Source organism: Chionomys nivalis, chromosome 1 (genome assembly GCF_950005125.1).
Source record: "Chionomys nivalis chromosome 1, mChiNiv1.1, whole genome shotgun sequence".
Classification (NCBI taxonomy): Eukaryota; Metazoa; Chordata; class Mammalia; order Rodentia; family Cricetidae; genus Chionomys; species Chionomys nivalis.
The window spans coordinates 185050208-185066636 of NC_080086.1; the positions used below are offsets into that span (position 1 = coordinate 185050208).

At 42.1% G+C, this 16429-nt stretch overlaps 1 protein-coding gene across 1 annotated transcript in view; it reads right to left on the reverse strand.

The window, feature by feature from the left end:
• Met (MET proto-oncogene, receptor tyrosine kinase) overlaps positions 1–16429 on the reverse strand; it is a 110695-nt gene that overhangs the window by 37234 nt on the left and 57032 nt on the right. The window contains exons 4-10 of the mRNA XM_057768188.1: positions 13078–13212; positions 11670–11843; positions 7093–7253; positions 4953–5055; positions 4709–4845; positions 3917–4078; positions 3072–3171 (exon numbers count right to left, since the gene is read on the reverse strand). Coding sequence (XP_057624171.1) covers positions 3072–3171; positions 3917–4078; positions 4709–4845; positions 4953–5055; positions 7093–7253; positions 11670–11843; positions 13078–13212 — 972 coding nt within the window. The remainder of the gene's footprint in view (positions 1–3071; positions 3172–3916; positions 4079–4708; positions 4846–4952; positions 5056–7092; positions 7254–11669; positions 11844–13077; positions 13213–16429) is intronic.

Sequence of the window (16429 nt, forward strand, 5' to 3'; positions counted from 1 at the left end):
GTCCAATCTTCCTCTTTGAAATTCTGATTTATGGAATTTTGGAAAATGCAGTTTCCTCCTGATTGTACTTAGACGAAAGCCAGTCACACAAAGTGGCGTATTTAAAGCCAAAGGGTTGTGTTTCTCCCCCAAGGAAAAGACAAACAGGCAACAACATCCCTTAGATTTCCTTTTCTTTGACAAGTAGAGTTGGAGATAAAACAATTGCTTATGCCCACAATAGCAAAAGACCTCAGGATATACATAAAAAGCACAGAATTTGCTGTGTGATGTTTTCTCCTTAATAATTTAAAACTTACTCAGTATTTAAAACTCTATGTTGGAATCAGATAAGACGGAGAGATAAAAATAAATAAAATAGATTGCACTATCTAATTTTATATAAAATAAAATGCCATAGTTTTAAGAGCTATTTATTCATATCATCTTATAAAATGGAAATGAAATATTTCACTGCTACCATATTAATTCTCTGTATAATAACAAGAACCTAAAAAAATTAATCTGCAGTATTCTAATACACAGCATGCATTAACAAATTAATCTACGTTTTTGTTACATTAATTATTTCTATATTTTAATGCTGTGAGTTTTCTGGAGTTAAAAATTATTCTGGCTAGATATAGATCTACATCAGACATCACCATTAAGTTTTTATTTGCTAAATAATAAATGAGTTCAATTCATCATAGTCAACTTTCTACTCTATAAGCCACAGGGAACTGAGAAGGAGCATACACCTCTCCATAAGGCACTGTTTAGAAATGACCATAAAGGAAGGGATCATGAAAGAGCAAACAGTAGAACATCCCTTAGATAGTTCACTACAATCCAGTACTAACATGCAGAGCTATTGTACGCTGTGTTTCTGACTTAAACAATAGTAGTTTGTATTATTTCCACATATAAGACATATAAGACTTGTATGTCTGAGTCTTCCTTGGTGGTATGCCTATCGTAGCAGACACCTGGAGGGTTTCAAGCAAACATTTAATTATAAATAAATAGCCGAAGCTCAGAATTGTTCTGTGGATCATCTTTGGGTAAGGAGATGAAAGCAATCTCCCCCATTATTTTAATAATGGAGGCTTGCTCTTCAGTAAATGAATCATTGATCAGAGCCAACTTTTAAAAGTCACATGCCAACACCAAAGGGGGTAACTGTTATTTTTATTTGGTTAAAGTAAAATTGTATCTTGGCTGTGGAGAATGGATGTCTCCTAAATTAATATCAGTGGTATTCTAATGTTGTTTGTGGCCATGTGTGGGGATCGGCTTCCAGGTCCTTCACTTCATGCTGTGACTCCCTGGAGTACCATCTCTAGGAAATATGATAAGAATCTAATAACACACGTTAGAGGTGAGGCAGTGTGGAGTGATTGAGAGGGTCAAGGGAAATCTCCTTTGGGATGATCTTATTGTTTGGTGACTTAGCTTGCTATTTTTAGTCCCAAATTGCTTTTCGTAATTAAGGAACAGAGTAGCTTTAGTTTTTAAGAAATATTGGATGGAGAAATTTCAAAGAAAGGGCTATAATTCAATCTATCACTTGCCTAATTGATGGAGCCTTTTCTCCAAGTAGAGTGCATATGTCCAGCGAGAGTGTGACATTTCATCGCAGAAAAACTGCAACAAAATATCGACCTTTCTGAGGTCTATATTAAAGCTACGGCTGTTTCTTTTTGTTTGCTTGTTTTTCTTTTTGAAACAGGTTTTATTTAGCCCTAGTCTGGTCTTGAACTTGCTATACGGCTGAGGCCAACCTTAGGCTTCCGGTCCTCCTGGATCTATCTTCAGGATGCTGTGATTATAGACACATACCACCATGGCAGGCCTTATGTGACCTACTGAAATGGATCCATCACCTTTAATTAAATTATGGTTGGCTTTACAAATAAAAGGAGATGTAGAGAAGTGAAAAACACCACCAACACCTAGGATTAATATATTTTAATGCTTTCTTGTTACTTGATAAAAGTACTTTATTAGCACGCTGTGGGTGCCATAGAGACAAAGGCAGTGGAACAGAGATGCAAGGAAATAGGTTAGCCTGAAACGCAGAGTGGTGGGGCAGATGTTGTGATTTTATTTATCTATTTTTTTATCAAGAGGTGTATAATAATTTAAAATTTCCTAACTTCAGTAGTCTAAATCATGTCTTTGATTATATATGTTACAAGAAATACATAGATCTGTAATATATGTGTACATGTAATGCTTTTCTATGTATAATTCTGTGTATGATATAAACTTATTTTGCTTATTGGCATCATGTAGTATGTATTTAACGAAAATAACATATTAGAATGACTAAAGCAGAGTATTTGCACTTCTCACTCTTAAAAATGTCTAATGTCACATCTTTCACTTGAAAAACGTATCAAAAGCTGTGTTAGGTTTCCATTGTGGGGAGCCTTTCACAGCTCCATGAACCAAAACCAACTTGAGGAGAGGCTTGTTTCCTCTTACAACCCTCGGATCACATTCCATCTGAGGGTAGTCAGGACAGGAACTCAAGGAGGGGGTATGGAAGCAGGAACTGAAGGAAAGACGGTGGAAGAATTCTGCATACGGACTTATTCTCCCTCTGTAGGTGGTCCTATCTTTCCTAGGACCATCTATAGAGGGCGGGCACCACTCATACTGGGCTGGCCCCTCCAGCATCAATGAGTAATCAAGACAACGCCCCCCCACCCCACCCCCCCGACTTGCCTGCAGGCCAAGCTGATGGAGGAGGTCTCTCAACTGTGGTTCCTGCTTCACAGATAAACCCGGTTTGTGACAAGCTTGTGTTTGTACCAACAATTTCAAAAGCTACTGCCTCAAACTGAAGTTCTTCATTGCTATATAAATGAGTTTGTGCGCATGCACAGTGCGCTCGTGTGTGTGTGTGTGTGTGTGTGTTCATGTGCAAATGTGAATGTATGAATGTGATTGCAATGTCAGCTCAAGATTCTATTGTTGAATAAAAAGTGCCATTTGACCACGGCTGCAAAGATTCCTAGCGAAGCCTGTGCACTGGAAGCCTGGTGGTGGAGGCACGGCTCCGAGCAGCCACTCCAAGGACTTACCACGGTGTAGTTCATTCCCACTTCACGCACATTTATGACCAGCTTTGGGATGCTGACTGAGTTCAGGTTTTTTCCAATCCCTGTTATTGTGCTTCCACCACTGGCAAAATAGAAGAAAAAACAGGAATATTCAGAGGTTCTCCACAAAGTCCTTAGAGGTTTATACTCAATGATAATGAGTAATAAGGTTTTATGCTCAACGATAATGTTAGAGGGCTAGCCAGAGTTGAACGGGAGCTCAGGGTAACACTTCCTTAGAAGTGTGAGAACATTTTAGAGAAAATTTTGTAAGCTGTAGAAATGTCTGCATTTTTCCTGACTAAATGTGGAAAAGAAATGGGTTTTACACTCTGAAAGGTACAAAGGAAAACGTCCGCGATCATTGTTGTGCGACAGTAGAATGAGCAGAAACGAGAATGGCTGAACTCAGTCCAACAAGATACACAGAGTGTGGTGCAGGGGGAAAGTGTGTGTAAAGGAATCCCAACGTGTGAGGAGAGGCAAGGGAGAGGTGGCTCTGCTGTCAGGAACTGCACTCAGCCGAGAGTAGACACAGACGCACACACGCACTATATGACACAGGTGTGTATACACTACGGCACTGGCTTGAACCATTCTTGTATAACTGGATTGGAAGACTGTTTCTGGGCATGAGGTGCCATCGATAAAGTCAAGCTGTCCCCGAATCCCAAACTTAATTTCCCACTGAATCGGAAAGGTGCCTTCAAAAGAAACACCACTGCATTTAAGTGAGGGATAAAAGCATGAGGCTGCTTGGTTGTTTCCGCAGCCAAATCACCCGTCTGTTCTCGCTCTTCTTCTCCCCATTGGCAGCTTTCACTTACCTAATGAAAGATTTGGTCGGGTAGATTTCAGAGACCATGGGGTCCTCCCGGTAACTGAAGCTGCTTGTCTCTCGGTTAGCTAAATCAATTTTCAATTTCACGGGAAACTCGGCGGAGATGGTTTGGGCTGGGGTGTAGCATTCAAGAATACTATCTGATACACTGAACAGAATCAAACAAACAAAAGAACAGAAAGGAGGGAAGAAAAACAGACATTAGTTATTAGTGATGTACATAATCCAAAATTATATCTGAGGTGGTCTAGGAGGAAAGCTCTTCCTTGTGTAGGTTGTTTACGTTCAACTGGATCCCTTGTTGAAAGGCCATCCGTGACTTCAAACAATTGGCGGTTCAGGCAACCTTCAAAGTACATTTGGTACTGGAACAAACTTAGCTGCTTCAACTCTAAGACGAGAAACATAACCACCTTCCAAATCTAACCTCACCCATTTCTTCCCCCCACACATCTTCTTTAGCCTTGAATCTTGATAGAAATGCTTATTTTGATGTAATGCCAATAACCAGAGCCTCAAGTTCACTCTGTAGCTGGGATAAGACTCAGTGCAGCGAAAGAGTGGCTAGCAAGACAAAACCCAGAAGGGGGATAAAGCAATAAAAAGGAAGGGTAGAAAAACCAGCAAAGGGGACGAATGGCTGTGGGAAGCAGGGAACCGTCAGCAGGAGAGGAAGTCATAAATAAACATCTTTACTATGCTTTGTTTGCACAGACACAAGAAAGCTTGATGTGATGCGTCAGGTACAGACATTAATACGACAAAAAAGCTCCAATACCTTTTCAAAGTACATGTTTTCCCACCAATCGAAATGTGTCTAGAATTCCCGCTGTTTAGATACTTTCCAGTTAACGTGAGCAAAGTCCCTCCAGCCTTAGGACCAAAACTTGGAGAGATGCTTGTTATTACAGGATCCTGAGTAGGGAGCAAAACAAAAATGTAGCTGGTAAATTCCATCATTTAAGTAGATGAAATAAAGATCAAACGTCCTCGGTCATGAACAAAGTAATGCCTGGACTTACTACATAGGAAAACGTGCTGTATTGTGTTGCCCCTCGACTGTTGGAGATGATTACAGACACATTGAAGTGCTCACTCATCGCAGGACCAACTGTGCACTTCAACCTAAGGAAAAAAAAAGCAAGACTTAATATGTTTCAAATGCACATGCATTTTCTGATTTTCTGGTTTGGCTGCTGGTTGTGATTGTGAGCTCATGACCGCAAACGGCCAGCTCGGTTTCATGGAATCATTAGGTCAAAAATCACATAATTCTATTTTTTGAGTGATCACGCCAAACTTTATATAAACCGTAATAGGAAACTTCAGACCTCACCATGGCAGACTTCACCAGCTAAGAAGTGCACGATAATCTAAGATTGTAAAACTACATGGTTGGCACATGTGAGCTAATGATTGCCATCTCAACAGCATATGAAGCACTGTGCCATCGATGAACAAGCCAACTCTCTCCATCAACTTATGCCAGCAGCTATATTTCTGTGACTGTAGTTGTGTGTGACAAGTCTATTTAAATCACAGAGAGGAACAAAACTATGGCAGTTTTTCCATAGAATTATTAATATTACTGTGCCATGTTGGAAGCATAAGTATTCATGTGGAAGTCAGAGGTTAACCTTGAGTGTTATATCTTAGAGGCCACCTACCTGGTTTTGAGATGGGCTCTCTCACAGGGACTGGGCCATCCCCAATTAAGCTAGACTGGCTGGCCAGCAAGCCCCAGAGATCTTCCTGTCACTGCCTCTGGATTACCAGTGAGCACCATCATGCCCAGTCTTTTATTGGGTACTGTGTTTTGAATCTGGGTCCTTGTACTTGCCTGGCAAGCACTTTGACAACTGCAACATCTCTTTAGAAGCCAACAGAGCCAATTCTTCATCAGTAATCTTATATAGTTTAATATATAATACATATAATATAAAGCTGAATATAATTTGTTTCACTAAGCAACTCCTAAAAAAGAATGCATTGTGTTTCTTCTTTATAGATCTTAATTCATCTTGCAATAATGAGTTTTTGAGAAAAAAGGATGTTTCTAGGGTGAATTTGCTTTTGTCTTCGGGCTAGCAAGCTTGACATTAATTGGTTTTAGTTTCATTAAAATGTATATGTTAAGGTCTTTTATGACACTGGAATGAAATCTATTAGATACATTCACTCTCCTGAACAGGTTCAACCAGAAAGATTCAACTGTTAATACTTCAGTTGTTGCTACTACAATGTAACAAGTAATTCCCGCATTACCCACTCACTGTAGAATTTAGAGACTGGAGGAGGGATACTTAGAATAGACAGAGCAGAACAAACATAGGCCTTGATCAGAGTGCTGACCTTGCCAGTCTATCGGCTCTGATCCCTTAGTTTGGCTAGGCTGTATCCCAGCTTTCTGTGCTTTAGGTAAGAATGGAACTGACACCTCTCAGTGTTTAGGGAGATGCCCGGATGACAGAGTGCCAATGACTATTACCTGAATATAAATTTAAGTTCACCAAGAAAGAGTCTCAAAAGTATGATGGATGGCGTCACCCTAGCTGCGAGGAACAGCTGGCAGCTCGTGATAAGAGAACAGATGCCACTCTTTACTGATGTCCACAGGAGGCTTTGGAGTCTGAAGAGGCAGGTCACTATTTCAAGTGATGCAGATAGTTTCTGCAGAGCTTTCATTTTAGTAGTTTCAAAGCTCCTGGAATCCCGGCTAGTAGGGCATTTCAGTAGATAAGGTCAGCCTCGTGGCCTGACCTTACCATACAACCTTAGCCCTGGGAACTACAATAGAAGGAGGTGACCAAATTCCTCGAGCCGTCTCCTGACTTCCACACGCGATGCTCCGTGGGCGACAGTAGGCATAGACTTTCGTCACCACACAAAACCAGTGAAAATACAAGTTTTAAACTCCAACTGTGCATAAAATTAAATCAAGCAAACAAGCCAAACAACAACCAGTGGCTACTGAATCCATCTTTTCTTTACCGAGGCCACGTCACCCTTTTCTTTCCCCGAGTCTCTCCAATGCAGAGACCGGTCAAGACCCTTATTAATTCATGATGATCACGTCGAGCATTTTTTCTTTTTTAGAAACTGTAATTAGAAGCCCACGCCTGTCTTCCAAGCCCGGCCCAGCAAAGCCCCTGCGTTCCTTACGTATTTGCTGTGCTCTCAGTTAGGGCCAAGGTACAGCTCTCATTGCCAAGCAGAACTTTGGTTTTCTTTAAATCAAATTTATTATTCTTCTTGAATCCAAAGTCCCAGCCACATATGGTCAGCATTGTTCCTCCTTCAAGGGGTGCGCTAGTGGGGAAGACCTACAAGGATAAAGTAGAACTTAAAAGGAAAATACAGCATAATGTGATTTTTTTATATTGTGGAAACGAACAAAACTATGTATTATATTTTAATAATTATTTTATTTTGAGAAATTTATGTGCATATGTTTCTGTGTGTGAGTTTGTGCCTGTGAGCACATTGACTATGAAGGTCAGAAGAGGACATTTGATCGCCTAGTCCAGGAATTACAGCTGGTTGGGAGTCACCAAACATGGGTGCTGGGAAGTAAGCTCAGGTCCTCTGGTAGGCATCTCTCCAGCTCCCTGGATCTGCTTTATACGTACCCATTTGTATTTCTTACATAAGATTTTCGGTAGCTTTTAAATGTGTATTTGATACATAACATACATAAAATTATGTAATATTTAATACAAACAACACATTTCCATTGGGGATAAAATCAAAACTAAGAGATCCACAAATCAGAATTGTAGCAATCTTTCTAATTCTCTTTGACATTATTTTACCTCATTTTAAAGATATTTTTCCTCATATGCGATGTTCAGTGAATAGGAGGCTCACCTTTGGTGTGTTAAAAGTGCATTCTGGAGGCACTGAAAATACGGTGGCAGCCATGATAAACCACAACATGAGGCTTCTATGCCGTCTGGAAGACAACAGTTCCTAGACTAAAACTATTTAGGCAAAACACACTTCCAAGTTAAAAATAAGCTTCTCGTGGGGAGCTGTGTGACAATTGAGAAAGGAAATGCTCTTTTGGGGGGACACATTGTAAATTGTGCTGTGAAGTACAATGGTGGGAAAATGGAGGGTGAAGAGGAGAGACTCCGACCCCGCCTAGGCCTGCACCAAAGCCTGTCCGGCACCAGCTTACAGTTAGGAAGAACACACAGAAGAACTCAAATTTGCAAACATTCGCATCCCCCCTCAGTAAATAATTACAAACCAATGTCTTAACTCACCCTTGTTACAAAACCCTCCTAAAGTCTTAGCTTAATGCTTTTTTTTTTTTTTTTTTTTTTTTGGTTTTTCGAGACAGGGTTTCTCTGTAGGTTTGGAACCTGTCCTGGAACTAGCTCTGTAGACCAGGCTGGCCTCGAACTCACAGAGATCCGCCTGCCTCTGCCTCCCGAGTGCGAGGAATAAAGCTGTGCGCCACCATCGCCCGGCTTTAGCTTAATGCTTTTATGTTCGCCATTTTTTTTTGCCATAAAAATCCATTACATAGCTGTGTCTTTCTTGAAAATTCACCTCATCTCTGTCTAACCCAATGAGAACTGCTGGGGGGAAAATCTGTTTATTATGATATTAGAAATCCAGCAGACGAGAAGCATTGGCACCCAGGACCCTTTTCAGGTCAAGACTGCCACACGGCCGCTGCTCCTTCTAACGAGGTTTTCCCCATCCAACACAGTAGCTCAAGCTCCTTCTGCCTTCAGCCCTTGCCCTGCTCCACGTCCAAACTGAAGCGTGTCACTCAGCACACACCATCGCTCCCTACGAAGAGGCAGAGACTTGGCCCTCATTGAGAAAAAGCAAAGAGTTGTTCAGCAGCAGCACTGTACAGAGACAACAGTGACAAGAAGTCCCGTCCGAGAGGACGGCTCTGTGTTAGCATTCCCTGAGCCGAACACGGTCCCAGCGGCTTATGGAGGAACTGCCGCTCTTCCAGCGGAAAAGGAAGGAAGTTGTCGTAGACCACACACCCTTGCACAGCCCCAACAATGGGCTGGCAAACTCTGAGTTATCCTGAAGTGCAGAGAAACTCTCCGGGCAGGAAAGGAGTGTCTTGCAGAGAGCCCCAGAAGCCAGAACTCCCACCTGCCTGGTTTTCACAGGTGAAAGATCCCATCACTGCTGAGAGCTTTCCAACAAGACTTTCGGATTGTTAGTGCACTCCACTAAGATAAAATATGAGAAAGCATTCAAAAAATGGAGATTAAGTTTTACTACTGAAAACACTTTCTGGTTTAGCAGGAAAAACAAAGCCACAGATATGCCGATGGCAACACACTGCTGCCTGGTCTGCTGTTGCTCCGTATCTGTGACTCTGATCATTGATATAGTTCTGTTGTGTCTCAGAGATCATCTTCAGTCCCATAAGGCATGACAACCCCCTTCCCCACCCAATACCCTCAGGATGTATTGGGAAAATGCCCCTCATTTTCTGAACATTCCTCTTTGCTCTCAAAGATCAGATGGCACATTTGAAACAATGGATTGGGGTTATAATCCTGAGATCACTCATATCTAAGAGTACAAAGACTCTCAGCCATTGAACACTGTGTACCTTTAGAAGCAGGTTGATGTATATGTATCAGAATGTGAAATTCTATACATCAGCTGGATTTGTGCATATAGAGTTGAGGGCAGCAAAGCAAAGGGACAATCTGTCTTGTTTTTTGCAGCAAGAACATCAAATGTCACGGTCTAGTACAGCATGAAATCTTTCTAACGGCGATGGGTGGGGGCAGGGTGGGCTGGGCTGGGGGGATTTATAGACTCAGCTGTGCTGCTTTCCTCTTACTGTACGGCCCAGGCCTCATCAGCGTGTGCACGATACTCTGCAAGCTTCTACATTTACTTTGCTTTTACTTCTAAGTTTTGTTTTGGGGGTTGGGTTGCAAGGGCAGAGGGCAGAAACAAGGGGACAGGGAGAGGACTGGGATCAGGGTGAATAATGTAAAATCCACAAAGAATCGATAAAAAGTTCCAAAAAAATCAACTGTAGAGCACTGGACTTCCAAAATAAGAGGGAGGAGGAAGGTTTGTATGAGAGACTACATGGTTCTAGAAAGCTCTAAGCTATTTACTCTGTTTTCGGCTTTTTTTTTTTTAAAAAAAACAAGCCTTTCATGGTTAGTAACGAGAAGCACAATGGTCAAGAAAGAATGTTTTTCCTGGTCAGGTTATCAGTCTGCCTTCTTAAATACTAATGCAGATAGTTTTGAAAAGCTGTTGGGACTTGACTGACACACACACACGTGCACACACACACACGTGCACACACACATCACACATACCACACACACATACCACAGATATATCACACATATACACACACAGACACACACATACACACACATCACACACACGTGCACGCATGCTCAAAACATCACACATACCACAGACATATCACACATATACACACATATGACACACACAGACACACACAGACACACAGACACACACACACACATTCAAGTTGTCATAGACTGTGAAGAAACTCCCAAGCCTGTTTGGAAAAGTATACAGTTTCATGTGAGTGTTTAAAGAAGACTGAAGGACACAGCAAGGATTCAGAGTTGCTATTCCCTGCTTTCAGTGCATCCTCTGGCTGGTCAAGAATTGATAATTGTATCGCACCTAGCATAAAACGGTTTTATTGAAAAGCCAGCTAACCACTGCAAATCTCACTCCAAACCGTAGCTAAATGGAAACAGCCATGCACTCCGGCAGGGTTTCCACTCCGCTACTTTGTTTACTTGGAGCAAACCAGGTGACCCAGCGCTTTAACTTGAATCTTTCACAAGAGGCTTTTACTAAAGTCCAACTGGTCTACATGCAGACAGAAAAAGCCAATACTGGGTCTTTGCTGAGAAAATATTTTCAAGCAAAATATACATAGGCCAAGAGGCAAAAAAAAACAAAACAAAAAAAAAAAAAAACTAGCTCTGATTTTCAAACCAATCCTTATGGAAATAAAACAACACTTAGCTATGCAGTGCCAATGCTGCAAGGCACTGTACTGCAACAGCTGCAGCACCAAGCCTGCTGTCCTTGCCAGGAACTAAGATCTCCAAGAGCAGGGTGCACTTGTCTCCTTTTGAACTATATGTCCCAGCACACGATCAGGAAGTATTTTCAAAGTGAATTAAAAGAATGAGATGGCTTATAGAAGTGCGGATGTCAGTACCGCTATTCCTAGAGTCATCATTTCTCGTTCAAGTACATTGAGACAAGATTTAAGCCACCCACAGGTGGAAAGGGAACTGACCTCTGTGTGTAAGGATCGTCAGTCTGCGTGGCTCAACTCAGGGGCCCCCACGTATGCCACGGACCTAAGACCTCTCTCTGGGGAGTTGGAGGCTTCTGCTTGGGCACCTGGCCTAGAGCAGGCAATGAAGAATGAGTGTGGGTGATTCAGGAGGGAACAGATCTGAACTGGGGAGCAGTGCTGCTCACTCTCACCCCGCTGTGCATCACACATGGACCTAAGGGAGAGCAGCCACCCTAGAGAGGACCTCGGGAGCACTTCAGATGCAGAGTGAGGGGGTGTCCCAACTCCACCTTAGGGACAAAGCTAAGATAGAGAGGGCTGGTGACCCCTCACTTTAACGAATACATTGATTTTTGCATTCTTTTTTGTTTTTTGGAATTTGTGTTTACCAATTCTCATGAAAATCTTCATGAGAGCTGACAGATGTTCCTACCTTATAAACTGCAGGCAGACAGACCTCTTGAGTCCAGGTGCCGCTGGGGCATTCATCAGAACGCACACATTGATCGTGGCACCAGCCACACTGAACAAAGGAAGGGGCGGAGAGACACTGACTGCAAGACTGGAAATGTCCACAGCCCAGGCCATTCAGGGGGATCTTGGAGATCTGCAAAGAAAAGGAACAGAAGGAGTTTCTAGAAGGGTTTCAGTTTGCTCAAGTAAGAGCTGCGTGTGTAAAAGTTTCATATAAATATCACCTGAGGGCTGGAGAGATGGTTCAGTGGTTAAGAGCTCTGGTTGCTCTTCCAGAGGACCCTGGTTCAATTCCCAGCACCCACATGGCAGCACACAGCTGTCTAACTCCAGTTCCAGGGAAGGACACCCTCACGCAGAAAAGAAAAAAAAAAGCCGGGCGGTGGTGGGGCACACCTTTAATCGCAGTACTCAGGAGGCAGAGGTAGGCAGATCTCTGTGAGTTCAAGGCCAGCCTGTTCTACAGAGCAAGATACAAGACAGGCTCCAAAGTTACAAAGAAACCCTATTTCGAAAAACCAAAACAAACAAACAAACAAAAAACACACAAAAAAGGAGAAAGGCAAAAATATCACCTGATAGCATCTAATTAGGATAGCATCTATGTGAAAACCCCACAACAATGGTTTTAAGTGATCTAAAAATTCAAACTCCTCCTTTTACTATTGGCACATACTTGATAAAAGGTTAAGGCTGTTTGCTGGATATGCTGTGCACCTGAGATACTTGTTGCTTGGAAGGCCGAGACAGGGCTATGAGTTCCAGGATCTTGACAGCGTAGCCTGAACTAACTCACTAACAACCCAAACACAACTTCAAGAAACATCATTACTGTCTAGTCCATGAGCACTGTTCTATAACGCTAAACATTCTACAGCGTTTAGAGACGAGGCTCTGTTTGAGATGATTTTAAAATAACGAGAGACCAATTGAAGCTGCAGGGGAAGCATTTGAAACCCTGGAAAGTTCTAAGCACGGTCACACACCATTCTGGTATCAAGGCACACATCTCTCTCTTAGAGAACAGGGATTTCTGGCTGGAGTTAAATTCCTGTGTGTCGCCAGAATTTATCTGCCTGCTCTTGGGTTAGGACTATAATTTGCATTCTGTGAGTTGTGTTTTTTTTTTTTTTTGTCACTGATAAATAGGACTGAAGAAGAGCACACTCTAAAGAAGATGCCCTCAGGCCTCACCTCCCTTGGAGAATAGATAACTCTACTTCAGGCAGTCTCTGGAAGGCTCAAGAAAGAACTAGACTGAGGAGATATGAATCTAAGACTGAGAGAGAGGTTATTAAAACAACAGCACACAGTATCTATTTAAAAAGAACCAAACCCATGGAAATTCCAATGGAAACAGACCTTACCTTCTTCCCTGTGACAACCAGTGTGTAGCCATTTTGGTCTGATGGCTGTACAACAATAACTTCTGGAGACACAGGCTGGGAATCCAGGAGGAAGTTCACGTGAGGGGTGGCAGGTACGGTCCGAGAAAGCACAACCTGAGAAAAGAAAGCACACTCATTCCAAGGAACTAACTTTAAACATAGAACAGCTAAGTGCATTAGTGTTCCAACTAAAGACCCGCGGTTCCCCGTTAGAAATCAATACCACGTCTTTTCACCAATTCTTCTTGAAGCCAATTCTTCTGATTTCTCATGTTTTGCCCATGCTCTCAGCAGTTTCTAGGGAAAGATCTTGCAAACAATCAGCCAGGACTTTCAAATCAATCCCCACAAGTGTGCGGGCAGCTGAAAGAAACGAAACTCTCCCCAGAAGGAAGCCACCACATAGGCTACATCACCAATGGATTGTTCTCTAATCTGTCCTTTCAACCTTCCCCATGGGGCAGTTTCCCTTGACATCATGCTAAGAACAGAAGGCACGGAGTCCGGAAACCCGGGGCCGATTCCAGTTTCGTTGCTCTTAAGCTGTATTTATTGATCTTATGAGGTCAGAATAGACCCTGGCTGTTGGAATTGAATTTTTTTTTTTAAATAAAACTGTCTCGTGATATGAGATTACTTTTGTTACAAATAAACTTCTACATTTTGTCCTGTCTGTAAAAATAAGGCCTGGTGGCTTTAACAATGTCTGAATGATGTGTACAGAAAAACGGTGCTAGTCTCGCTTTTAGGTATTTATCATTAGGAATATTCCCCAGCGATACGATTTCCCTCCTTCCTGTTTCCAGACCCCAGTGATAATGGAAGTTCAGAGACAGATCGGCAGGGGATATAGTATCAGGACGGCTCTTCGCTGAGCGCAGCTCTTAGGATGGCTTGCGCATGCTCAGAGAGACTCTTGTCGCCAATGTGCGCGCAGGGGGGTGTGGGAGAGGAGGCTGGTGTGAACTGGGCTCTATCTCACTTTAACACTACCCTACATTTCCAAGAAACTTTTACAAGCTGCATTTTCAAAGTGTACTGGTTTGTCATATGAAATCCTAGGACAGCTATGGGCACCCCGAAGTTAGAATGAAAAGCCAACCAACCAACCAAACAACAAAAATACTCCCTCAACCATAATTTTTAATTCACAAAACAGAAGTGCAGATTAGAGTAGTGATTACGGGCTTGGCACTCAAAAACATACAAAATACACTTATTTTGAAGAAAAATGGCCATTTTTTTCTTCTTTAACACAATGAAAAGGCCAAGTAGCCTGAAACAATGTGGGATGATTTCCAAGTGTTTAATTTGTTCTCATGGGGTGAACTGTTAATAGCAAAACTAACTAAATGCACATTGAGCCATAAAAATTTAACATCGTGACATTTTTGTCCTACTCCAAACACTCAACACATTGAAAACACCTCCATTAAACTGTGCAGTTATATTTGCCCAGAAATTTAATGATGACTCAAGGGTCATGTGATCATGACCTCAAAGGTCATGAGGTCAGGATGGAAATTACTGTTATTTCCTACATTTAGAACTCAATAGACATTTGTGACCTCTGTGGGCAAAGCAAAGGGGAGTTTAACTTACAGTCCTTTACCTGCACCCCTGGGCTGCTCACCTGTCAGATGCTGAGGATCTCAACCCACTAGACCACGTCACCCGAATTTCAGCTCTTCAATTTTGCAATTTTAAACCCCTTGGGTGCTTAGCTCCTCCCATTCTCTATAGTTCTTCAACCCATTATTTCCTCTTTGAATACAAAGGTTTTTATTTTTTTTTATCTGCTCTTAACATGCACAAGTCCAAAACCAACACAAACATCAGCTCCTTAACACTCGGTCTTCTGTGATTTTCACTTCTTTGATGACTATGGATCAACTCTTGGCTATTTGCATTTTTCACCTCTCTTCCCAGTTTCCTCTGTGCACCTCAGACTTTACTATACAACCACAACGATCATCTCCCGGGACCCTTTCTAAAAGATGTCTTGCATTTTCTTCATAGTGCTGTCACGTGGTATGTCAGAACTGAAGTTGCAGAGCCGTATGGTAATTCTATATATAACCTTGCTCTGTTTAGAAATTCCTGTGTCTATAATAAGCAATCCCTTCTTAATTCCTAGATGGTTATCTCGACTTTATCACATATCTGATTATATGCATCTTCCCTTTCTTTTCATAGAGATGCTCTGCTCTCTGCATTCCTGGGCTTGGGTTGATGGATTTGTTGTTGCCTTCTCTCTCTGATTTTTCAGCTGGAGACATTGTACACACGGCGCTGTCATTGTATGTAACCACGTCAGACACGATGCTAAATGCTTCTTAAGAGATCAGAGTGGCCTTTCACAAGTATTCTGGATGATAAGGTACTGTTTTTGTGCTTTCAATAAAATTCAAGGGAGAATTTAGCTAGACTGTGTAAGAGTCAGGTTTCCCAGAGGCTTTACCTAATGCCAGAATCCGTGTGCTTGACCCCTCCTTAAAAACCCAACTGTTTGGTTCTAGGAGTCCAGGAGTAAGTACCAATCTGAAGCTTTGAGTCAGAACTCCCAAAGAGCACTGGGGAGTTGAACCTAGAACAGTCTTCACAGAGCGAGCTTGCCTGTTGTTCCTTGTTTCAGGAACCTTGGCTGCCTGAGCCAAGTGTGCCTAAGAAGGTTTCTCTGTTTTGAGTAGCACTGATAGCTCACATGACACTGAACTAGCCTAGCCAGCAAAGTTCAGGGACTAGACCGGGTGCTGTCTGCAGCAGGAGAAGGCGGGAAGGCCACGAGAAGAAGGGGTGAATCTTTGCCTTTGCAGTGATGAGCAGAGACCTTATCACACATGCAAATACCTTTCCCGTTCATCATTAGTCTTTTCTCTGCAGGAACACCCACTGTATGGAAATGCCAAGAATGCTTTTTCTATCATTAATCCCTCCCTCTCTCTCATTGCCAGAATCCTAAATAATTGAGTAACCACTAAAATCCTCAAAACACCCCTGAAGCAATGCTTGCAAGAATTAGGAGTTGCTTTTTGTTGTCATGGAGATATTTCTAGGGACAGATCAGAATTTGGCATGTAAGTTTAATTCTTATGATAAGTCACTTGGCAATCTGAGAACAATTAGTATGAAATAGAAGACTGGCAATTATCTTTTGAATTTCTACTGTGTCTATGATTAATGCTTAGCATTTAGACCACAAAACCTTTTTCTTTAATGATCCTGAAAATATAGCCCTAATGCATTGTTGGGGGGGGGGGTTAAGGGAAGAATTCGAATTTACTTGCTCATTGCAGTTATTAGACCACATAAACTTTCTCAATAAAATATC